The sequence below is a fragment of the Leuresthes tenuis genome, unplaced genomic scaffold, assembly GCF_036924035.1.
Source record: "Leuresthes tenuis unplaced genomic scaffold, fLeuTen1.0.hap1 SCAF_22, whole genome shotgun sequence".
Lineage (NCBI taxonomy): Eukaryota > Metazoa > Chordata > Actinopteri > Atheriniformes > Atherinopsidae > Leuresthes > Leuresthes tenuis.
In genome coordinates, this window is record NW_027325376.1 from 4,413,601 (window position 1) to 4,437,576 (window position 23,976).

General features: G+C 43.5%; 2 protein-coding genes across 2 annotated transcripts; one reads left to right on the plus strand and one right to left on the minus strand.

The window, feature by feature from the left end:
- The first annotated feature begins 7,512 nt into the window (after nucleotides 1–7,512).
- On the plus strand, nucleotides 7,513–14,910 carry faah2b (fatty acid amide hydrolase 2b). The gene is made up of 11 exons (XM_072375904.1): nucleotides 7,513–7,802; nucleotides 8,382–8,464; nucleotides 8,825–8,961; nucleotides 9,170–9,379; nucleotides 9,473–9,592; nucleotides 10,011–10,146; nucleotides 10,368–10,485; nucleotides 10,566–10,685; nucleotides 12,493–12,604; nucleotides 12,684–12,872; nucleotides 14,186–14,910. Exons 1-11 carry the CDS (start codon nucleotides 7,614–7,616, stop codon nucleotides 14,359–14,361), a joined length of 1,590 nt encoding a protein of 529 aa, XP_072232005.1. The 5' UTR covers nucleotides 7,513–7,613; the 3' UTR covers nucleotides 14,362–14,910.
- A 332-nt stretch (nucleotides 14,911–15,242) lies between these two features.
- nelfa (negative elongation factor complex member A) lies at nucleotides 15,243–23,403 on the minus strand. Its single transcript, XM_072375903.1, has 11 exons — nucleotides 23,130–23,403; nucleotides 21,279–21,450; nucleotides 21,036–21,197; nucleotides 20,038–20,127; nucleotides 19,818–19,945; nucleotides 19,667–19,736; nucleotides 19,497–19,585; nucleotides 19,300–19,408; nucleotides 17,780–18,108; nucleotides 17,603–17,702; nucleotides 15,243–15,980 (listed from the first exon to the last, which is right to left on the minus strand). Exons 1-11 carry the CDS (start codon nucleotides 23,337–23,339, stop codon nucleotides 15,796–15,798), a joined length of 1,644 nt encoding a protein of 547 aa, XP_072232004.1. The 5' UTR covers nucleotides 23,340–23,403; the 3' UTR covers nucleotides 15,243–15,795.
- Nucleotides 23,404–23,976: the final 573 nt, after the last annotated feature.

The window sequence follows — 23,976 nt, forward strand, 5'->3', positions numbered from 1 at the left end:
AAGCAAATTTAGCATTAAAACGTTACATTTAAGTTAACTTAAATTTAATTTAACTTAAATTTAATTTAACTTAACTTAAATCTAAATTGAATTTAAATTAATTTTTTAAATTTAAATTTAATTTTAAATTAAATTTTAAATGTAATTTTAAATTTAAATCTAATTTAATTTAAACTTAATTTTTTTTAATTTAAATTTTATTTTAAATTTAAATTTAATTTAAGTGAACTTAAATTTAACTTTAAATTTAATTTAAGTTAACCCCCAGGTGTGGTCTTCTGCTGCTGCAGCCCATCTTCTTCAGGGTTCTACGTGTTGTGCGTTCAGAGATGATATCCTTCATTCCTCGGTTGGAACGAGAGCTTTTTGGAGTTCCTGTTACCTTCCTATCATCTGGAACCATTCGGCCCATTGACCTCTGACCCCTCACATCAACAAGGCCTTTCCACTGGATATTTTCTCTTTTTCGGACCGTTCTCTGTAAACTCCAGAGATGGTTGTGCTGATTCTGACATACTCAGACCAGCCCGTCTGGCACCAACAGCCACGCCACGTTCAAAGACACTTAAATCCCCGTTCTTTCCCATTCTGATGCTCGGTTTGAACTCCAGCAGCTTGTCTTCACCGCCTCCACATGCCTAAATGCACTGAGTTGCTGCCTTGTGATTGGCTGATCAGCTGTTTGTGTTAACATGTTGTTAATTTGTGGATATTTACCATTTAACTGATCACAGCTATTCTCCCTTAAAGAAACAGTTTTTTCATTGTATTTTCCAGGTTTTTGACTCATTTTGACTCAAACTCCAAACTGAAACATGGCCCCATTTGCATCCGTGACATGAACTGACAACGGTCGATGGAGCACTCTTTTAATGTCACCCACTGCCTGTCTCCATCTTGATAAACGGATTGCTGACTGCTGTCAATAGAACAGATCAAAGGCCCAAATCAATGGCTAATTTATCTGAGCAGAGCTTTTCAAAGTCAGGGCCTGTCAGCACGGCCAGGAATGGGACAAACTCCTTCATTCAGTCTCTGTATGCTGAGAGGAGCTCCTGATCCAAAGGGATTCCTTACTTTCAGGACTTCCAGGGAATTTTTTTATCTTCTTCAGCGAGTTTCAGTGTCTTTTTTCTCTTTGTGTGGGATAGTTTGTTTGTTCATGTGGTCGATCTGAAGCTCTTTTGTTGTCATATCTCAGTAGCTGTCTGACATGTTATGGTGGTTGTTTTGAGTCTTTTTTGGTTGTTTTGTCTCTTTTTTTGTCCCCTAACATATCTTTGAGGTTATTTTGAGTGTCTTTCTGGTCATTTTGCCTGTTTTTGTGGTTGTTTTGTCTCTTTTTGTGTAATCTTACGTATCTTTGAGGTTATTTTAAGTGTCTTTGTGGTCATTTTGCCTGTTTTTGTGGCTGTTTTGTCTCTTTTTTTGTCCCCTAACATATCTTTGAGGTTATTTTAAGTGTCTTTGTGGTCATTTTGCCTGTTTTTGTGGTTGTTTTGACTCTTTTTTTGTCATCTTACGTATCTTTGAGGTTATTTTGAGTGTCTTTGTGGTCATTTTGCCTGTTTTTGTGGCTGTTTTGTCTCTTTTTTTGTCACCTTATGTATCTTTGAGGTTATTTTAAGTGTCTTTGTGGTCATTTTGCCTGTTTTTGTGCCTGTTTAGTCTCTTTTTGTGTCATCTTACGTATCTTTGAGGTTATTTTGAGTGTCTTTGTGGTCATTTTGCCTGTTTTTGTGGCTGTTTTGTCTCTTTTTTTGTCACCTTATGTATCTTTGAGGTTATTTTAAGTGTCTTTGTGGTCATTTTGCCTGTTTTTGTGCCTGTTTTTGTGGCTGTTTAGTCTCTCTGTGGTTGTTTTGACTCTGTGGAACGATCAATAAGATTCCTCCAGAAACAATAAAATAATCTATGAACAGTCCCTTCAACAAAATCTTTTTGACATATAATTCAACACCCAGTATGATGTTTCTTCACTTCCATTCGCTGAGCGTCCCCTCAAACTGTTTGGAGCCCCGTTGGAGGCCCACCTCTGGTCTAAACATCTGTGGAAACAGCAGCCAGTTGTGTTAACTTCAAACATTTGCCTTCATATTAACTCAGAGGCTCCAGATGATTGTGGATCAGTATTTTCATGCTGGTGTATGAGGGACGAAACATTTTAACGATGCTTCAACCGTCCACCCGAGCTGCTCAGGTCCCACTCAGGGGACAGATCCACCCCCACACAGCACGGCGGGGAATAGAGGGCTAAATCAGATGCTCAAGCTTTGAGTTAAGTTGATTTGAAAGGTCTAGATATTACCCTTTCCTCCACATAAAGAGACCCGCCTCTATGGGCTTTAGCTGATTATATTTAATCCTTTTATTATCAAGTGAAAGCTCCTGAACAGCAGGACCTTGTAGTGTAAATATAACATGAAAGACAGACCTCTGCTCCTTCTGAAAGGCCAGTGTTCACCTCCACCTCCAGGCCCGGGTCATTATTATCAACTTGCTGCCTCTTCCTCTTCAGAGCTCATCTGTGGACGCTGACGATCGCCTGCCTGCTCTGACGGGCAGCCGGGCAGGGGGCCCAGGGCCTTTATAATTGGTTTTTGGAGCACACCAGCTGTTTGGCACGCTTGTCCCCAAAGGAGGAACAGGGTGATGGGGGGGGGGGTTGCCACATGGGATGCAACACTCCCCCGATTCCACTTCCAACTTCCCCCTCCTGAGAAATAAAGCAAATCACAAAGTGGGGACGAGTGTATGTTGGTGGGAGTTTATTTAAGAAGAAATGGGAATACAGAGCCTGGTAATTAACACCAGAAGAGGTTGAATTATTGTCTTAATTATGCACTAATTTATCATTTTCTAACATTTTATAAAAGAAAACAGTAAATTATCAAATGAATTGGATAAATTAAACAAATAAACAAAATAAAATTAAGGATATAAATGCATTTTTGAGCATTTGAGCATTTTTTTCCTCTGAAATATTCAAGAGTCTGAGTAATTACGTGACTCTGTTTAGTGGGGTTTCTCAGCTTTTTCATAAAAAACAGCAACGATTTAAAGACTTTTTCTTCATCTGTGAAAAATATAATTACATCGTTCAAGATAACAAAAAAAACGCAAATATAACACACACAATGTGACAAGTTCAGCAATAGAAAGCCAGAACTCCAACATATTTAACTATAAATCTGCTGTATTAACAGAGACGACAAAAAGCAACGAGAAAGTAAGAAAGAAATCAATAAATCACCAGTTTTCTGAGGCAAATGAAGCTTTTTGGTCTGAGTTTTGTCTTTGTGCTTTATATAATTCTGGTGTTTAACATTTACAGAAATTATCTGATGAAATGCTAAATATAATGTTAAAAACAAGGTTTTCATTGGTGTAGAAAATCTTTGTTTTTTTTTACCCTAAAACTAAGCAGTTTATGTCCAAATTGCAGGTTTCCCTCATTGTCTTTGTAACTACAGGAGCCCAGGAGGGACAAACCAGACACTCACTTTGCAGAAATGCAGTTTTTCCTGCACATGTGCAGCTGCTTTCTGTCTAAACCTTTAATATTGTGTTTTGATCACACTTTGAACTCTGAATATTCTTTATACTTTTCTGTATCGCTGCTCATTCTTCTTGGTGGTTTCTTTCTGCAATCTGGAGTTTGCTTTTTCTCTCTGGCTCCTGCACACCGTCCAAATGGATGGATGGATAGATGCTTTATTTCTTACTATGACTTTTGTGCTCAAGCTGTTCAGGCTTCAGGGGGAAAGTTGCCATTTTGTGCTAAATAGATAAAAAAGTATTTGACTTTCTACTAATTGACTTGGTGATTGATTTAAAGACACTTTTACCAGACCTTCAACTAAACGGCATCATAAACCAGCGTTTTAAAAGCTGCCGAAGGGAATCAGGGGAATCTCTTTGGATACTTGTAGTTTTAACAAATGAAAATGGTGCAGGTGACAGCCACAGGCGCCCCAAGGGATCGACACATCAGACCACATTGGTCTCCTGGGCAGAGTGGAGGTTAAACAAAGTGGATGAGTGGGAAGAGCTCAGCTCAAAATAAATCACCATGAGTGGAGGCAGAAGGGGGCTCAAATCTGAGATCCTGTTAAGGAAATTAAATGAGCGGTTAATGCTGTAAGGAGAGGGAGAAATAATCAGTCACGTGTTTCTTGGGGTGCAGGATTTGGAGGTTGCAGTGGTGAGTGTTACGGTAATGAGCTGTAGACGGCATAAAGCCCGCATCATTTCACCCCGAAGGTCTGCAACCTGAAAATAACTGGCAGTTAAAGCGCAGCAGTGCTGCACCTCCCTCCTGTCTCTACACGCCCGGTGTAGCCGTGCGCGCCTCAGGTTTCAGCTTACAGCTGGTGGGGTTGGCTGTTTTTCTCCACTCGGCTGGGACTGGGACATGTTGGTGCTGTATTCCCAGACTGGGCGCACCCTGTCCAGGATCATTCATCCCTTAATCTTCAGAGCGACACTTGAATTGTTGGCATCTCAGGTGTGCGTTAGTGGGATAAAAGGTTGTGGGTCCGTGTGCAAACGGTGGCAGCATTTTAAAGTGTGCCACACATTAATTTCTGCCGTTTGACAGAAGTGAAACTGAACCGATCTCCGCCTCCTCTCCTGATTACCTGTGAAATGAAGAGCTCAGCAGGATGTTGCTGCTGTTCTGTTTCTTCTACTGATGTCACATATATTTCATTCATAAAGTCAACCCACAAATGAAGGTTTATGACTTATTTAAGTGCACAAACCTCCTTTTATTAGAAGATTGTGGCTGTTTGTATTCGATATAAAGTAAAAGATGAAGAAAATGTGGTTTAGCAGGTATAGCTTCGGATTAAATCGTTATCTTAATGTGAAGAAGCCCTGCAAGACGTCAGCTTTAACACGAGATGATACAGTTTCAGTCAACATCAACGCAGAAAAAGGTCAAATATCTACGAGTTAAGTGGACAAGTGGTGTGTCTAATCTCATTTGTAAAATACTGTTGAAAGAAATCTGATAATGATGATGATAAATGGTGATAATAATAATAATCGAGTCCTAATCAGGTCTGAGAAGGACAGAACTTCAGATGAACACATGATATATTACACCGTGTCATTATCTATTCAACAGACTGAGACTAAATGCTGACACAGGGTGTGGAACCTCATGATTCACCAGCTCCAGCAGTAATAACTTGAAGTAATTGTTTTGTTTGTCTGTCAGTCTCTCACACTGTTGCCTCAGTTTGAGGTCTGCAGCTTTGGTTTCTGCACAGCTCTCTTAAGGTCCCACCACAGCATCTCAGTCAGGCTGAGGTCTGGACTCTGACTGGACCATTGCAACACCTTGATTCTTTTCTTTTTCCCACATTCTGCTGTAGATCTGCTGCTGTGTTTGGGATCTTTGTCCTGTTGATGAGCCAGTTTCAGCCCAGCTTTAGCTGTGGGACAGATGGCCTCACATTTGACTCTAGAATACTTTGGTATCCAGAGGAGTTCATGGTGGACTCAATGACTGCAAGGTGCCCAGGTCCTGTGGCTGCAGAACCAGCCCAGATCATCAGCCCTCCACCACCGTGCTTGACAGCTGGTATGAGGTGTTTGTGCTGATATGCTGTGTTTGGTTTCCTCCAAACGTGCTGCTGTGCATTAGGACCAAACATCTCCACTTTGCTCTGGTCTGTCCAAAGGACATTGTTCCAGAAGTCTGTATAAAAGCAGATATTAACCCTGATGTATCCGTGTGAAAGTAAAACTAAATAATTGTTAAACTAACGCAATAAAGTGAAAAAACAAACAAAAGAAAGAGTAACAGCCTGAGGCAACGTGAACTGGAACTACTGAAGTGCATCAGCTCATCATTCAGCTTGAGTTGATGCACTGACAGAGTAAACTCCCACATGTGGTGTTAGAATCTAACAATGAATGCATGTTTGTAGCCGTGTGTCCACCAGACATGAAGACAGTAAAAAAACATCTCCTTTAACCCACTGACCTGCATTGCACTGGCTTTTCTTTTCCTCTCTGCTCTCTGTGCTCAGTTTGGAGTCCGAGTGGCAGCGTTTTCCTCGGCAGTGCTTCCCTCTGGTGGTGACACACGGTTACTTCACCGTTCGTTCAACAAGAGCCGCCGTCTTCATTTAATGTACATAAAACAAGGCAAAAACAGGGAGAAGTTATTTTTAACTGACCATAAAACACACTGTGTTACACTGTTCCAGGTAAAAGTCGTGCCCATAAGATTTGACATCACAGAGAGGCTTTTTCTCTCTTTTATCGAGGGAGGTTCAGTGCATCCATCCGTCCGCTACTTCCCGCTTATCTGAGGTCGGATAACACTCCCCAGAACCTTCTGAGGATCCCTTTCCAGGTCAGACGGGGTATATAATCCCTCGGTGTGCTCTGGGTCTGCCCTGAGGCCTCCTCCCAGTTGGACGTGCCCGAAAAAAACTTTAAAAAGTACATTTTAAAAGTAAAGCGCGTATCTAACAATAAATACAGAATATTAAAAACTAATGATGCTGCATCTCTGAAAATCAATAACTCAGATGGTTATCAATCATTTTGAACATATTAGTGTGATTCTTAGGTCTTCAGAGGGCACTGGAATAAAAAAAGACCACAGTGTAATATTTAAATATAATATAATCAAAGTGAAGTAAAAAAAATGACTGTTTATGAAAATGTATTGACTTTTATTTCTTTTGAGTAGATTAGTACCTATAAAACTATGTTTTTTAATGCAACTTTTATAGTCTTTTTACCTTATTTAATCCTAAATGAATCCAATGAAAAACACACAAAAATTCAGTTAAGTTTGAACTTTCCATAAATCTAAGTGAGTATTGTGCCTTTGTCCAAGAAGCCAAAGATGAACAGATAGATTTATACATATAAATATATACTTTAAAATGTATTTCTGTCCCTCACTGAAGCCTCATTATTGATAGGAACAGTCATATCTGATGATAAGGCCCAGGATATGCATTTAAATGCTGTTATGGACATATTTAAATCAAGAAAACAAAGACAGAGAATAATATCAGCAGACTTTCGTGTGAAGGAATATTTGTTTTATTTTGATTCTGTTTTATACCCAGAAAACAGATCTACTGATGTCAGAATGAAGACTCATTAAAATCCATCATAGGATTGTCTTAAGAATAATAAAACTAGTTTCCAGAAAAAGTGATTCAAAGACTGATAAAAAGAAATAAAGCTTTTGTTTTCATATTTCATGATCTCAGTGTCTTTGTTAAATTTCTCAAATAGCATAAAAAGCTTCAAATATTTTCAGTTATTTAAATTCAGTAATATGAATATTGCGGCAGGGATCAATAAGTTAAAAAAAAATCATCTGAAATGTAGTGAATTAACGCGTAAAGAAGCCGGAAATAGTAAAAGTAAAAGCAGCCCGGAGTGCTACCTTTAATGATAAATATGTGGTTTTATTTTGAAGGCAGACGCCAGACTTCCGGTTGCGGCCTCCTCCCTTCTAACCTGCGCCATCTTGATTTTCAGGAGACTTCCCAGCCGTTGAGCGTCAGGCGCTGTTTACAGCTGACAGCGGTCGAGCAGCCGTTGACCTTCCGTCCTCTCTCCGCAGTGGAAACATGGCTCTGAGCCGCCTGGAAAAGGCCCAGGTATGGCTCTTCAAAGCGTTCACGGGGATCTTCTTCATCCTTTTCCGCTTCTTCTGCTCTCGGAGACCCGCTGAGTCCGGGAAGAGGCTGCCGCCCGTCAGCAACTCGCTGCTGCTCGAGCCGGCGACGCAGCTCGCGAGGAGGATCCGGCGAAAAGAGGTGTGTGCGCCAGAAAAAGCAGGGCGCAGAAAATCTATCAGGGTGAACTGTCTCACTGATGATCTCCTCTTTTTTTTAGGTATTTTCATAAACTATGACATATATATAACATCAGGAGTTATCTGACAGTTATAAATCCTTATTTTAATTAAAGCAGGTACAGGAAACATCTTCTCCCTGTGGTTTAATTCTTCCTCCACACGCCTTTAAGAGGAGACTAACACCTGTGGAGTGATAACACACCTGTACAGCACACTCTGACCTGTAAGCACAGCACTGGAAAACATCCAGGTGTTGCTCCTTCCTGTCTGTTGTCTACAAATCAGTTAAATGTGCGCTGAGGACCTCACCTGCGGAAGGGCGGATAACTCACAATATTAAGAGATTAACTGAGGAATCAATCAGTTGATTGGCACACAGATGTTAGGAGACATGTTATTACATTGTTGTGCATGAATGCACATCAGAAAAGTGTTGAAAAGGTGTTTAAAACTGTTTTTTTGACTTGCCTTTCAGCTGTATGCGTCTGTCACTAATCCCCACGTGCACTTACCTGATCTAAACGGTGTGTTTCTGCAGGTATCGAGTGTGGAGGTGGTGCAGGCTTACATTGACAGGATCCAGGAAGTCAACCCCTTTCTGAACGCCGTCGTGAAAGACAGGCACGCTTTACTTTTATCTCCTCTTTTTATGGTTATTGTGCATCAGCACTGCAGCGCCTGGTTGTTTTTTTGTCAATTGCAACAGTTTTATGACATCTGGCTGTGCCAGCTTCTCATATTTGTGTATTTTATGCACTTATTTGTTTATAATTGTGTTGCCATGTTTGTTTTTTTAAGAATTATCCTCCTTGTGGATGTTTGGAGCCAGGTTATTATTCATTTTAACACTTATTTGCTCTTTTTTTTAGCAGAAAATGTATCAGTGCTGCATCATAGATTGATAAATAATCTGTGATGCTTTTTTTTTTAACCAGGAACTAAACGGAAATGAGTACTAATGTCTGTTTTTGCTCTGTCCAGGTTTGCATCTGCCCTGCAGGAGGCGGCTCAGGTGGATAAGCTGATTGAGGAGGAGACTGGAGGAGAGGAGGTGCTGGAGGACCGGCTGCCTTTACTGGGAGTCCCGCTGTCTGTGAAAGAGTCTTTTTCCCTCCAGGGTAATTCCAGGAATCTGATCTGCAGCCAGCCGCTTTGGTTACATACATGTAGCGTGTAATGGAGTGAACATTTGATACTGGGGCCATACATCCACCCACGCCACACCTGGAACTAACAGCTGCTTTGACTGGTCACACACACTGTATCAGTCCAGGTCATAAAACCCTTCTCTGGAAGAGAAATGCATCCCTTCTTTCCTTCTTTCAGGCATGCCCTTCACCACTGGCCTGATCTCCAGACGAGGAGTCGTGGCCTCCGTCGATGCTCCACCCGTGGCGCTGCTGAAGAGGGCGGGGGCCATACCGCTGGGCGTCACCAACACCAGCGAGCTGTGCATGTGGTGCGAGGCGCACAACCACCTCTACGGCGTCACCAACAACCCGTACGACCTGGAGAGGATCCCAGGAGGAAGCTCAGGTGACGGGAAGGAAATTCTCTTTAATAAACGACATTAGGCTGCATGGATCTCCAAATCAAACCCCTCTTTGTCTCTCTGTCTCCTGGGATCAGGGGGGGAGGGCAGCATCCTGGCAGCAGCAGGAGCGGTCATCGGCGTGGGCTCCGACATCGGCGGCAGCATCCGTATGCCGTGCTTTTTCAATGGAGTATTTGGCCATAAAACCACTCCGGGTAAGACACACCCGTCTCCTTTCATCTGCTCCTGAGTAAATCGGGTATAAGTTGGTCAAACTGGTTGGTCCAGCTTTCAGAGGCCTCAGACAGACTCTAGTCCATCGCTCTCCTGCTGTAGTGTCAGGTACAGTTAGGTCACCTTGACATTAAAGGCCCTAATCTGAAGGTAGAGGAAACATTCTTATCAGCACCTATGAGGCTGAATACAGTAACCCTGCAGGGGTGTGAGCATAGAGGACCTTCAGCAGCCAGCGTTTTATTCTAATGTACATTAAACAAGTTTATATCATCAGAATATGTGTAACTGCGGCTTCAATTGAGCTTTAGCTTGAAGCGGCCTAAAAAAACAAGACGTTTCAGGTGTAAAGGACGTATTTCTACATCAGACAGCACTGTAACTGGTGCTGCCCTGCAGGTGTGGTGTCCAGTGAGAATCAGTTCCCTCCCACCTCCGGCAGACAGGACGAGTACCTCAGCTCTGGTCCCATGTGTCGCTACGCTGAAGACCTGCTGCCCATGCTGCAGATCATGGCGGGACCCAGTGCTGACATGTAAGCTCCGCCAGCTTTATTTTGTCTTAAGGGCCACACAGGGTCAGATATGTGCTATAAATGTGCTATAAATGTGGTGATGAGTGTCATCAAAGCTTTAGAGGTCATTTAGAGGCAGACACATCCAGAAAATGCTCCAGCTGCATGCTGGTGTCGACTCAACAGGTGCAAGGCAGACACACTCCTCTCATCAACTGTTTTCTTTCTGCATGCACACACAGGCTGTCCTTAAACACAAAGGTGGACCTGAAGAGGCTGCGGTTCTTCACCATCCCTCACGACGGCGGCTCCACCTACACATGCCCCGTCAGCAAAGAGCTCGTGGACATCCAGAGGAAGGTGAGCAGACTACCTGCGTCAGATATGCTGCCGTCTGTGTGAAAAAGCTCAGATTTTAACCTTCGTGTGGCGTCCTGCAGGTGGTGGAGCGTCTGGAGGCTGATCTCGGAGTGAAAGTCCAACGCGTGCGTTTACCTGGGCTCCGGTATGGCTTCCAGATCTGGGACACCTACATGAGTCTCCCTGACAAGGAGGGGAAAGTAGGTCCAAACGACAGCCAGATCACACACAGTCTGCGGTTTGTCCTCCTGAAAAAAGGACTTATGGTACTCAGAGGCATGTCCACGGCAGCATGCATAAGAAACATCTTCTTATACCTGTTGATGTCATTCTGTTGCCCAAAGCTACTGTCTGAGAATGCTGCAACATCATCGTGCAGAAAGAGTTTATTCTGGGCCTTAAACATGTGCTTCGAATTGAGCCAAAACCTCAATCCAGATTCTTTTTTTAGCCTCATCACTCTTTATTTATTACATCCCTCCAACCTGAGCCCCACAGATCCTGTGAAACACAGCCTGAGAGCTCCAGTGTGGGGGGGTGCAGATACATAAATACCTTCAGGTGAAAGTAGAAAAACACTGAAGGCCGACTGCAGAGCTCGACTTTTGTTTGTCCCTTCTGGGCTGCGGCAGTAACATGACTCGGCTGGTGAAAAGGAGGAGGACACAAAGGCAGAAGCTGTGTTAAAACCTTCCTTTGTTCCTCGTGTTCGGACAGAACTTTTTAATTCAACCATCTGCTTTCAGCCCTTCACCTAAAAGACTTTTACACGTGTTGGAGGGACATTAAAAGCACACAGAACTATTTACCCGTTTGCAGGAAAGGAAAAACAACAGATTGAAAAGTCATCGACTGTTTTCCATTTGAATTCTGCAGGCAGCTGCTTTGGCTTAGCAACTCAGCTCAAAGGGTCAAACTTCAACAATAAGAAGGGCTTGCATGCACACGAGACTGTTTTTTCTCTCCCAACCCTGAGAAACCTGGAGGGTTGGGCGAGTATGGACCAACCCAGCAGGGAAACTGTTGCCACGGCGTCGGTTAATAAGACGTTTTTCACTGTGAGAGAAATCAGGCCGAGTCTCTGCACCCTTTGCTCACTGCACGCCACTCATCTGTCTCACCTCAGAGGACGCCACGCTGCCTCTGACCCACTTACCCAACCGAACCCGAACCCGGTTCTCCTCTGAGGGACAAAGGAAATCCTCAGTGTGACCAGATTTCCAAGCGGCCCTTCGGCTCATTTACAGCTTTGTTAGCCCGGTTCTTTCAGTGGAAACCCAAGAACGAACCGGAGAACTTCTTCAAAGTGTTTCCTGTGGTCGCAGGTAAAGTTTGTGACCTCACAGAAGTCACCGGGAATGATTCACCTGAACCTCACAGAGGTCACCGGGAATGATTCACCTGAACCTCAGAGGTTGGACTTACCTGAGCATCATCGGCCAGTTATTAGCGGCACGAACAGCCCAACCACCGTCATGTTGTTGGGATGTGATAAACCTGTTGTTTTTAGGCGTGTTTCTAATGTAACGAACCTCTCTGACAAGCTGTGGAAACAAAGTACCTTTATGAACTGTAAGTTGAGAGGAAACCTGGTGCTGCTGCCGTTCTGTAGCCGTCTGACGGCTGCACTTTCATTTTCTGTGATTTACACAGAAAACAGATCCTAGACTTCACTCACAGAACCCAAACCCTATTTCAAGGCCTTAAAAGAGTGGAAATCCTCCAGAAATGAACAGATTAAGAGTTTTAGTAGATTAAAGTGACAGTAATGAGCTTATTCTCACTGTTTTCTGTGGTTTTGATGTGTGGAGTTTCCTAAAAGAGAGCGTTTGTGTTCTCCTCCTTTAATAAAGACTTATTTTCAGAGCTGTTGAGATAACGCTGTGGCAGAGGCTGTTGTTACAGGTGGATTTAAGACCCTTCGGCTGCAGCTGCACGGCGCCTCCACCCAGAAATAAGACAGGATGTGACCTCAGAGAGTAAACGTTTGGTGTTTGTATCCCGCAGCCTCCGCTGCCGTTTTCCGAGCTGATGGGGGAGCCGGGTCGACCGGCGTGGCCCGTGTGGGAGCTGCTGAAATGGATGATGGGAAAGTCAGAGCACACGATGGCTGCCATCCGTAAGAGGAGAAAACCCGTCGCTTTTGTTTATTCAGGCTTCATTCGAGTCGTTTCCTTGACCTGAACCGTTTTTCTCAGTGTTGGCGCTGCTGGAGATGACCCGGTGGTTCAAAACCTCGCCCTTCATCGTCCAGCAGAAGGAGAAGCTGCAGAAGGAGATGGACGAGCTGCTGGGCACCGATGGCATTATTCTGTTCCCCTCACACCCCAGAGTGGCACCCAGACACCACCACCCCCTCCTCAGACCCTTCGACTTCGCCTACACCGGTTAGTGGGTCCTCATGTTTCAACTGTTCTAATTAATTTTCTCGAATTAAGGAAACTGGGGGGCTGAGATGGGCTCAAGATAAGAGAAAAGACCATGAACCACATTACAGGATGTGTCTCAGAGTAAAAACGTGTTCCCGTGACTCAGTTTGCTCAGAGTTAAGTTGATCCGGGTCACACTGACCATCAATTTAAATCTAAATCAAACCCATAAGATTTATAGTCTTATCCGATAGGCTCCGCCCCCCCAGTGACCCTGAACTGGATTAACTGAAAATGGATGGAAATGAACATCTAATTTCTTTAAAGGTTAAATTAAAGCTATAAAAACCAGAAGGATTGTTCAATAAAACTGAAGTTATATGAATACGTCAATGTTTCTGAGACTATTAAACATTTTAGTCAAATAAAAAACTGAATTAAAACAGAGATGAGACACTTTGACAAAGACAAACACGACAGTCTTCCACTTTCCTACAAACAAACCAGCAAAAATGAACGAGTTCAGCTTTTCAGGCAAATAAAAGCGATGCTTCTTCTTCTTCTTCTGGACAGAAATGTTTAATAAGTGGCCACAAAACTCTCCTTTTAGGTCCCAGGTGGATTATTCCGTCTGTTACTCTCTTTTTTTTGCAAGTTATTAAAAGGTGTTCCCGTGACTCAGTTTGCTCAGAGTTAAGTTGATCCGGGTCACACTGACCATCAATTTAAATCTAAATCAAACCCATAAGATTTATAGTCCTATCCGATAGGCTCCGCCCTCCCAGTGACCCTGAACTGGATTAACTGAAAATGGATGGAAATGAACATCTAATTTCTTTAAAGGTTAAATTAAAGCTATAAAAACCAGAAGGATTGTTCAATAAAACTGAATAAAACTGAAGTTATATGAATACTTCAATGTTTCTGAGACTATTAAACATTTTAGTCAAATAAAAAACTGAATTAAAACAGAGATGAGACACTTTGACAAAGACAAACACGACAGTCTTCCACTTTCCTACAAACAAACCAGCAAAAATGAACGAGTTCAGCTATTCAGGCAAATAAAAGCGATGCTTCTTCTTCTTCTTCTTCTTCTGGACAGAAATGTTTAATAAGTGGCCACAAAACTCTCCTTTTAGGTCCCAGGTGGATTATTCCGTCTGTTACTCTCTTTTTTAGCAAGTTATTAAACAAATGAACCGATCCAAACCTGGTTCAGCTCCGCCTGATTTCCTGCTCAGTCTCAGGCATCAGGTGCACTCTGTGGCTCCGTCTAACACCTGAATGCCGTCACTGTAACAGGCAGATGATGTCCTCTCCATCCTCAGGGATCCTGAACATCCTCGGGCTGCCGGTGACCCAGTGTCCTCTGGGCCTGGGTGAGGAGGGTCTGCCCCTCGGCCTGCAGGTGGTCGGCGGGAAGCTGCAGGACCACCTGACGCTGGCCGTGGCCGTCTACCTGGAGAAAGCGTTCGGAGGCTGGAGGGACCCCGGGGGGGAGTAAAAGCACGCCCTCCCATGCTAACAGAGACGATGTATGTGAGGCCCGCGGTGCTCTGCATCTGCCTGCTGTGGCACGGGAGGTAAAGTCAGAAGGTTTCAGAGGGAGAGATCGACTTTTGCACTAATGAGGAATCAGTCATTCCAGTAAGTGTGATCATTTAATCATGAACGGGTCAGAAGAGCTTCAAAGCACAAGCTTTAACAACCCAAACGGAAGGAAGCGTTCACATCATCACGCAGGACGAGGTTTTACGTCCTCCAGGAAAGGAGTTCCCCTCGTTTTTAGGCTGCGGCTAACAGATGATTATCAGCTGTAATTAATCGATAGACAACATTTAAAAGCTATAAATGAAGGAAAAGGTTAATGGAGACGAGCCGGGCATCGTGAGGCAGAAGGTGTTGATGCATGCTGTGGATTTAAACCTTAAGAAGACGACTGTAGAGGAAAAACAACCATTAAATACGTGATAATGTGAATGCTGTTTAATGGCAGATGGACAGTTGCTGTGCCTGTTATGTTGCAAGTTAATAAAATTTGTTCTGGATGTTTTTCTCTCCCCATCCTCTCCTTATAGATTAAAACAGTTTCAGCAGCAGTAGCCTGTTATGCTAACCCAAGCAGCTGTAGTGCATCCACAAACTAAACACTTCAGACGGTCGGTCGGTGGCACGAAACCCAAATCTGACGGGAAACGGCTGCATGTGCTCATATTTAAAGGAGGGTTATTAACAGCTGAGATACAGACCTGGAAGGAGTGAAGTAACATGACAGAACTTTGTAAAACCAGCGTTCTGGAGCCTGAAACCCGCTTTGTGCCGACTGGTCTGCAGCAACAAAGACGGCGAAGGATTAGCCACGAGGTGATGAGAAAAACACTCCTGAAGTCTGTCACTTTATTTTCTTCCCTTCTTCTGAAAAAGGATGTAAAATGAGTCTCCAAACAGAAGGCGACAGCATTAAGAACCACTTACTGCCCTGGTTTTTTATTTCCTGGTCACCTCTAATGATGACGCTTCATCGTTTATCTTTTTGTTTTGTCACAAAACATGATTCTGTTCTGAAGGGCAGAAGAATAAGCTGCAAAGGTCACGTTTGTACAGAAAAATACAGACTGCTCGTCTTCTCCCCGGACGCGGGACATTCAAGTCAACGGTTACTCCCCCCCCCCACCCCCCCCCGATCGCAGCGTCACTCAGGAACTGGAGGCGACTTAAAAACAGAGACAATAAAAGGGGAAAGGAAACAAAAAAAGAAAGAAAAACACCCTTCAGAGTTCTGGATTTGTTTGGCGGTGCAGTCAAAGGGAGGATCTTTCTCTCCTTGTCGGTCGCCCCCCCCCCCAGCGCTCGTTTGGCCCAGATGTGTGTGTGAATACTCGTGTGTGTGGAAGCGTACATGAAGTTCTGGGTGCCGTGTTGGAGCGAGCGGGGCGACTCAGGAGGTGTTGGTGATGGGTTTGTATTTCTTGAGGCGTGTCCACTGTCCTGTTGAATAGTTCATTTCGAAGACTGTGTCCACCAGCATGGTGGTGCTGCCGGTGCCGTCCGCTTTGGGCAGAACCTCTGTGTGCTCGCTTAGCTTGATCTGGATGATGTCACCCTGCTCCGGGCACGGGTTCTCTGCAAGAGGCACAGCAGGCGGTCAGTGAGGCGCTTTTATCAGGGACATTTAGCATCATTTCACTCATTTTAGCATCTCTTGGCAGAAAAATGGAGGCGTCACATGAAGATATCTCCACATGTGCGAGTGGAAGAGGACCGGAGGCGCCGTTCGCCTCCCAGTCACGAGACAAAGTTAAGAAAAGCTGAGACAGATGTTTAAAGGCACCCTCTCACATCTGCAGACTCCACAGCTTGCAGGGTCACCACAGCTGACATTATTTCCCATCATGCACCTGGTGGAACTTCTCAACAACAACGAAGTCGGCCGATAAGCAGCTTTGAAGTATTTTTCACTAGAATAAGCAGCTTTGAAGTATTTTTCACTAGTATAAGCAGCTTTGAAGTATTTTTCACTAGAATAAGCAGCTTTGAAGTATTTTTCACTAGAATAAGCAGCTTTGAAGTATTTTTCACTAGTATTTTTCACTAGAATAAGCAGCTTTGAAGTATTTTTCACTAGAATAAGCAGCTTTGAAGTATTTTTCACTAGAATAATCAGCTTTGAAGTATTTTTCACTAGTATTTTTCACTAGAATAAGCAGCTTTGAAGTATTTTTCACTAGAATAAGCAGCTTTGAAGTATTTTTCACTAGAATAAGCAGCTTTGAAGTATTTTTCACTAAAATAAGCAGCTTTGAAGTATTTTTCACTAGTATTTTTCACTAGAATAAGCAGCTTTGAAGTATTTTTCACTAGTATTTTTTACTAGAATAAGCAGCTTTGAAGTATTTTTCACTAGTATTTTTCACTAGAATAAGCAGCTTTGAAGTATCTTTCACTAGAAGAAGCAGCTTTGAAGTATTTTTCACTAGAAGAAGCAGCTTTGAAGTATTTTTCACCAGAATAAGCAGCTTTGAAGTATTTTTCACTAGAATAAGCAGCTTTGAAGTATTTTTCACTAGAATAAGCAGCTTTGAAGTATTTTTCACTAGAATAAGCAGCTTTGAAGTATTTTTCACTAGAATAAGCAGCTTTGAAGTATTTTTCACTAGAATAAGCAGTTTGAAGTATTTTTCACTAGAATAAGCAGCTTTGAAGTATTTTTCACTAGTATTTTTCACCAGAATAAGCAGCTTTGAAGTATTTTTCACTAGTATTTTTCACTAGAATAAGCAGCTTTGAAGTATTTTTCACTAGAATAAGCAGCTTTGAAGTATTTTTCACTAGTATTTTTCACTAGAATAAGCAGCTTTGAAGTATTTTTCACTAGAATAAGCAGCTTTGAAGTATTTTTCACTAGTATTTTTCACTAGAATAAGCAGTTTTGAAGTGTTTTTCACCAGAATAAGCAGCTTTGAAGTATTTTTCACTAGAATAAGCAGTTTGAAGTATTTTTCACTAGTATTTTTCACTAGAATAAGCAGTTTGAAGTATTTTTCACTAGTATTTTTCACTAGAATAAGCAGCTTTTAGCTCCAGCTGCATGTTTAAGTGCTAAGTATTAATGTTCAGCGGGACTATTTTTCATCTTTGTAGTCGTAGTTTAGATTTTCTGAAGCAGTCTCTGAGATATAAACGTCTCATACTGACGAAAGATGTTGTGTTTCTGCACTGCTGAGTAACTCAGTGACCCCACGTACCTCTGGACCCAGCCATGAAGCCCAAGATGAGCGCCTTCTCGGGTCTGGTGACCTTGTTGGCCGTCTTGAACATCTCCTGGGCAGCGTACATCTGGTCTCTCTGAGGGGCACAAACAGACGAGCTGTAATACGCAGAAAGGAAAAAGAAAACATATTTTCTTCCTTCTGTCGCCGTACCGTGAGCGAGAGGTTCTTCTTGGGCTGGGGCTGTGGTGGCGTGGGGGCTGGTGTCGGCGTGGGGGTCTGAGGCGTGCTGGGAGGCTGGGTGGGGGTCTCCGGCTGGCTGGCGGTGGTGGCAGCTGGGGGCCCGTTGCTGGCCGGGGTGGAGGCCGGCGTGCTGGGGGATGTGGGGGTTGCTGGGTTTGCTGCGGTGCTTGCGTTGTACATCGGCGTCCTCTGCTTGTACTGGTTGGGTAGGGTGGAGTTGGCCCCGTTGCCCGCTGTTGCCGACTCCTCTGGCTGGCGAGCAGCCTGCAGCGTGTCCCGACCCGAACCGCCGGCATTCGCTGTGGAGGAGGTGGATGAAAAGATAGAAAGAGATCAACGTAAGCGGGGAGCTGTTGGGGTTCCCTTCAGGCTCGGGATGGCCTCACTGCTTCAAATACTTCAAAGCTGCTTCTTCTAGTGAAAAATACTTCAAAGCTGCTTATTCTAGTGAAAAATACTTCAAAGCTGCTTATTCTAGTGAAAAATACTTCAAAGCTGCTTCTTCTAGTGAAAAATACTTCAAAGCTGCTTATTCTGGTGAAAAATACTTCAAAGCTGCTTCTTCTAGTGAAAAATACTTCAAAGCTGCTTCTTCTAGTGAAAAATACTAGTGAAAAATACTTCAAAGCTGCTTATTCTAGTGAAAAATACTTCAAAGCTGCTTATTCTAGTGAAAAATACTTCAAAGCTGCTTATTCTGGTGAAAAATACTTCAAAGCTGCTTATTCTAGTGAAAAATACTTCAAAGCTGCTTATTCTAGTGAAAAATACTTCAAAGCTGCTTATTCTAGTGAAAAATACTTCAAAGCTGCTTATTCTAGTGAAAAATACTTCAAAGCTGCTTATTCTGGTGAAAAATACTTCAAAGCTGCTTATTCTAGTGAAAAATACTTCAAAGCTGCTTATTCTAGTGAAAAATACTTCAAAGCTGCTTATTCTAGTGAAAAATACTTCAAAGCTGCTTCTTCTGGTGAAAAATACTTCAAAGCTGCTTATTCTAGTAAAAAATACTAGTGAAAAATACTTCAAAGCTGCTTATTCTGGTGAAAAATACTTCAAAGCTGCTTATTCTGGTGAAAAATACTTCAAAGCTGCTTATTCTAGTAAAAAATACTAGTGAAAAATACTTCAAAGCTGCTTATTCTGGTGAAAAATACTTCAAAGCTGCTTATTCTGGTGAAAAATACTTCAAAGCTGCTTCTTCTGGTGAAAAATACTTCAAAGCTGCTTCTTCTGGTGAAAAATACTTCAAAGCTGCTTATTCTGGTGAAAAATACTTCAAAGCTGCTTATTCTGGTGAAAAATACTTCAAAGCTGCGTATTCTAGTGAAAAATACTTCAAAGCTGCTTATTCTGGTGAAAAATACTTCAAAGCTGCTTATTCTAGTGAAAAATACTTCAAAGCTGGAGGTGGATGAAAAGATAGAAAGAGATCAACGTAAGCGGGGAGCTGTTGGGGTTCCCTTCAGGCTCGGGACGGCCTCACTGACCTGGCTGTGCCTCGGAGCTGGGAATGTAAGAGGAGGAGGGAACCATGCTGGGTGTGGCCGGTAGGTAGCTGGTCGATGGCAGAGGATTCTCGTTGAGCGCCCCCAGTTTCTGAGGAGGAAGAACAAAAGAGTGATGAAGATGATGGAGACGAAGAAGAACTGACAAAGAGAAAGAGGAGGGAGAAAAGGTGAAGAACCTGAGCAGAAACCAGGCCGGCAGCGTAGTCCGGCGTGGTGTTCTCCACCACCGCCTCTTCTTTGGTTGCTTTCTCTCCAGCTTCTGTTTCTACAGCAGAAGAAAACATCACGTAAGCATCAACACAACCACACCTGTCCCTCAGTCTGCAGCAGCCGGCGGATCCATTACCCAGAGTCTTCCTTCTCCTCTTGGCCTCTCTTCCGGCTCCGACCATGTCCAGCTCTGAAATATCTAAAAGCTGAACAGAACAAACCGTCTTTTAGGTCAAGAAACGACTTCAACGAGGCACGAAGGATAAGGAAACGACCTCCAGACGAACCTTGACCCCTCGCTCTTTTCGCAGGGGCGTCCGTGCGGGAGCGATGGGAGTTCGGTTGCTGGGGGGGCTGAACATACTGGGGGCCGTGGGGCTGCGGAACGGGGCTTTGGGGATCCCCTTGAGAGGAGCTGTGATGCAGAGGTCATCAGCAACATGAATGATGGTCGTTTTTAACAGTAAAACAGCTGCTATGAGGAGCATTTACGGGCCTGAAACTCACTTGTCGTGTCAATCTTCTTCACCAGTCCTCTGCCTTTGGCGTGAAAAGGCACTCCGGCCGTCTTCTTCAGCTGCTGCGCCGTCTCTGTCGCTGCAGCAGAAGTAAAAAGGACATTTTTAGGAATTCCACACAGTTTAAACACATAAAAACAGATAAACCCACTGATTCGTCCCTTTAGAAGAAACCCTGCCGGACAAACCGTGGTTCAGCAATGATTTTCAGATGTAATAAATGTTAAAACGTCGTTCCAAGCGTCTGATTTTCACTTTAACTCCATTATTTAAATAATTAGAATCGAAATGAGTGTTTGGATGCAAAGACTTGTGAAGTGACTCCTGCCTTCACCCGTGTGGTTTCTGTGGCTGCCTGCTAATATTCAAAGATTGTGGTCATGTCAGGAAACACAGTTTCGTGTCCCAAGGTGTCGTTTTTATGCATTTTGAGCTTTTGCCGTGTCATAATAAGCCGTCTGAGGGTACAGCGTGGCGGGGAGTCTCCTCCCATCACACTACATACTGTAAAAAGCTTAAGGATAGGGCAAAAGTACAGCCCAGAACGCCATTTCCTCGTAAAAGGGAACCCAAAAGCACAAAAACGACTATCCACAAGCTATCGTCGTGCCTCAGGAGGCTCCGCCTGCTTGTTTCTTTAAGAAATAAACCGACAGGTGAAAGGACTGCAAGCTGCTGCCGGACGGACAGAGAAACGACGAGCCGTGCAGTTTTAGTTGGAAACATTAAGGTGGGGACAGGCTGGGTTTCTCGCTCATAATGCTTCATAATAAGAATGACGACTATTTAAATAAATTAAAAGACCCTTTGAGCAGGTGTTGAAGTTTCCCTTCAGCTCAGCTGTAAAACACTGTCCTGAGAACAGTAAAAACAAAGTTTTATGCTGGTCTGCTGGACACAGTCTGTCTCCAGGACTTTAAATGCTTTCTCACGTCCACAGTGTGCAGAAAGGCAGCGTCCAGGAGGTGAATTTTAAAAGGAACTTACATTTCTGTAGCAGCTCTGCTCTGAGCGTCGCACTCTTGGGTTTCCTCTTGAGCTGGAAATGTTTGACGGGGGGCGTAAGGGGTCCCACTAAGGTGGTCAACGCACTCTTGTTCAGGTACTGGCACTCCAGAGGAAGCATGGCGGACGCCTCGCACTCACCCACTGAGGAGGAGGAGAAGAAGAAGAAATTAACCACTCTGCTGTGTATCAACCAACTGACCTGTGGAGGTAGGTGAAGCCAACCTTTCTCCCTGAGCTCGCCGAGAATGTCCTGCACATTTGGATTCTGCTCCTCCAAGTCCAGATTGAGAGAGCCGGTCTCCGGGAAGGACTTGAGGATGTCTGCGACCATCAGCACCCAGGGCTCCGAATCCACCGTCGCCAGCTGGATGATCTCCGACAAGGCCTCCTTCATCTGGCAGAAGAGAAGAAAGTTTGGTCACATCAGCCCTGGTCAACTTCCAGTTAAAGGGGAACTCTTTTAAACCTGGATCTATTCATTCTACCTACATCTATCATCATATCTTCAGAAGAAAATAAGAAGTCACACCTTATTACAAGACACTGTAGTTGCTGAGGTAATTGATCTGCTGTGTTTAGCTGATTGGTTGGAGCTAAATCTTGGAGCTTAGATCACCTTAATCAAGAAAAGTGAATCCAGAGAGGTGAGTAAGGGCGTCCCAGCTCAGTTTAAGGTTTGGTTGGAGCATCCTGAACCTAAAGCCATCATTAAAGGGGAACTCCGGTATTTTTAAACCTAGATCTTATTTCTGGCATGAAATACGTTCATCTGCTCACCGAGAACAGTTTGGTGAAAGTCGGCGTCCTTCAGAAGATATTTAGATAACTGGAGATCCATATAACTGAGAGAACGGGGCTTAGAGGATGCAGCCTCTAAATAAGGCATTATCTGTCTTTATTTCACCAATACTTTAAGAAGAATGAATGAATGAACGTGTACTATAGCTCTGTTAGCTCAGAGCTGCTGTTATGTGGCTACTTGCAGCTATAGGAGAGCTAACGGAGGGAATTTTATGATTTATTTTATAACTTCTTTATAATAATTCATTTTATAACCTCTCAGATACTTAATTACAGCTAAAAGTAGCTGATGATTCAATATTAAATGGTCCAAACCAGTAAGTTGTTGTCAGTACATATGAGTCTAATTAAACCCTTTTATCATCTATTTAATCAAGAAGCAAAAATGGCACAAACACCAGATAATATGTGCATGTTTACATCATTAAAGGGGCACGTGAGAACATTTCACCACCACAGTCATCATGGGCCAAATAGAGGCTAAACGGTAATTTACAACCACACAAACCTGCTTTTAATACATTTAAAATGAATTTAAATTAGTTTAGTGAAACCAGCTCCAGCAAGAATATATTTATGCTTTTCTATATTAGGTTCTTGGCCAAAGGAGGTGCATGTTTCCTCATATAAAAGGCTGGATGATCACAATCCAAACCCTAAAAACCGCACTTCTTGGAGGAAAAACACGTGAAGTCTCGCGATAGAAGAAGAAAAAAGGCACGTTTGGTTTTACATTTGTATGACAACGAGGGATAAACTCTGTCAGAGCTGTTAGACTTTACGAGTGGATACTGATGACGGGTTTTGGGCAGCGGAACAGGTGATATGTCGGACTGAGAGTTGGTACCGCCCTCCTGCGTCAGTCCCACCACAATGTCTGCGACTGGCGCCAGGCTAATGTTACACACGCAGCTCGGGGAGTTAGCGGCAGAGAAAAAACACATTAAAACGCCGAGAAAAGCAGTCACGGAGCAACCCATCACTCGGGGTAATTCGTGAACAAGTTGTTGGCTCGAAGCGAAGCTGAGATAACAACAAGAAGGTGCGCTGCAGGTTTAATACCAGCCTGCCGCTTCTCGCTTTAGCTAACAGCGTTAGCCGCCAACAACAACCGGCGTTCAGTCCGAGGCGAGCGTCCCGCAAGCACGCCGTGCACTCGCGGTGTTTTGGTTCAGTGTAAAAGCTGCGTGGTGAACTCCTCCGTCGGCTGTGACTGAAGCAGCGTCGCATTTACCTGCCAGGCTAACAGCTAGCTAACGCGAAGCGACCCACCTCGTCCACGGTCCGCCTGGGAAGATGCAGCATCCCGAGCAGCAGCTTCAGCTTCACCGGCGGCGATAAGCTCGAAAAGCACAGCCGTATGTTGTCTATCACTGACACGGTGAGGAGCGAGGCAATGCTCGGAGGCGTCCACAGCTCGTCCGTGGATCCCAGTTTGTTGTGCAGCCACAGGCCGGTGTCGCTGTCCTTCATCGACGCCATCTTGGAAAAAGAAGTGTTTTGAGTTCGGGCATTTTAACAGGCTACCTAAGAAAACAGCAGTCAGGACCCCGCCCACACCGGGGCGGGGGGCATTTGTCAACAATTAACTATGAAAACAAAGGGAAAAGTATGACTTTTATCCCTGCTGAGACAAGTTTTTTTCCCCCCAACATAATTGTATGTATTTGTGCTAATAAAGGTTTTAAAAAGGCGCTCTTTTTCCGGACCAGTTTTTCTGAACATTACTGACAAACATATTTACTCATTCTTGAATATTTACTCCTCACTGTTATCTCCAACTGTTTAATAATTGAGGACCACAGGGTGTTGAACTCTTTCTGACTATTTGATTAATTGATTTACGTTGGAAATGTTTACATTACTGTAAAGTACCCACTCCTGGGTGGGTCCAGATTCCTTTTTCTAATTGTTCTCACCCACATTGAAGTGATGAAAGGGGGTTGCTGGTAGTTTAAGGCTTTCCTATGCCTCCAAAAGATAAACAGATCAATTTTAAAGTACATAACGATCTCTGCCTTTTAAGAGAACCACTTTTAGATTAAATTTAGATAATAACAACTGTGTATTTTGGGATGGAGACATAAAGACTACGGATAATCTCTTCTGTCTTACACCA

Bases quoted from the DNA above. Each gene is read 5' to 3' on its own strand.
- nelfa (XM_072375903.1), bottom strand. From the start codon at position 23,339: ATGGCGTCGATGAAGGACAGCGACACCGGCCTGTGGCTGCACAACAAA. The intron at 19,586-19,666 runs GTAATGGATCCG...CTTCTGCTGTAG, and splicing joins GAGGAGAAGGAAGACTCTGG to AAACAGAAGCTGGAGAGAAA. The intron at 17,703-17,779 runs GTACGGCGACAG...TGTGCCCCTCAG, and splicing joins AGAAGAACCTCTCGCTCACG to AGAGACCAGATGTACGCTGC.
- faah2b (XM_072375904.1), top strand. From the start codon at position 7,614: ATGGCTCTGAGCCGCCTGGAAAAGGCCCAGGTATGGCTCTTCAAAGCG. The intron at 8,465-8,824 runs GCACGCTTTACT...TGCTCTGTCCAG, and splicing joins AACGCCGTCGTGAAAGACAG to GTTTGCATCTGCCCTGCAGG. The intron at 10,686-12,492 runs GTAGGTCCAAAC...TGTATCCCGCAG, and splicing joins TCCCTGACAAGGAGGGGAAA to CCTCCGCTGCCGTTTTCCGA.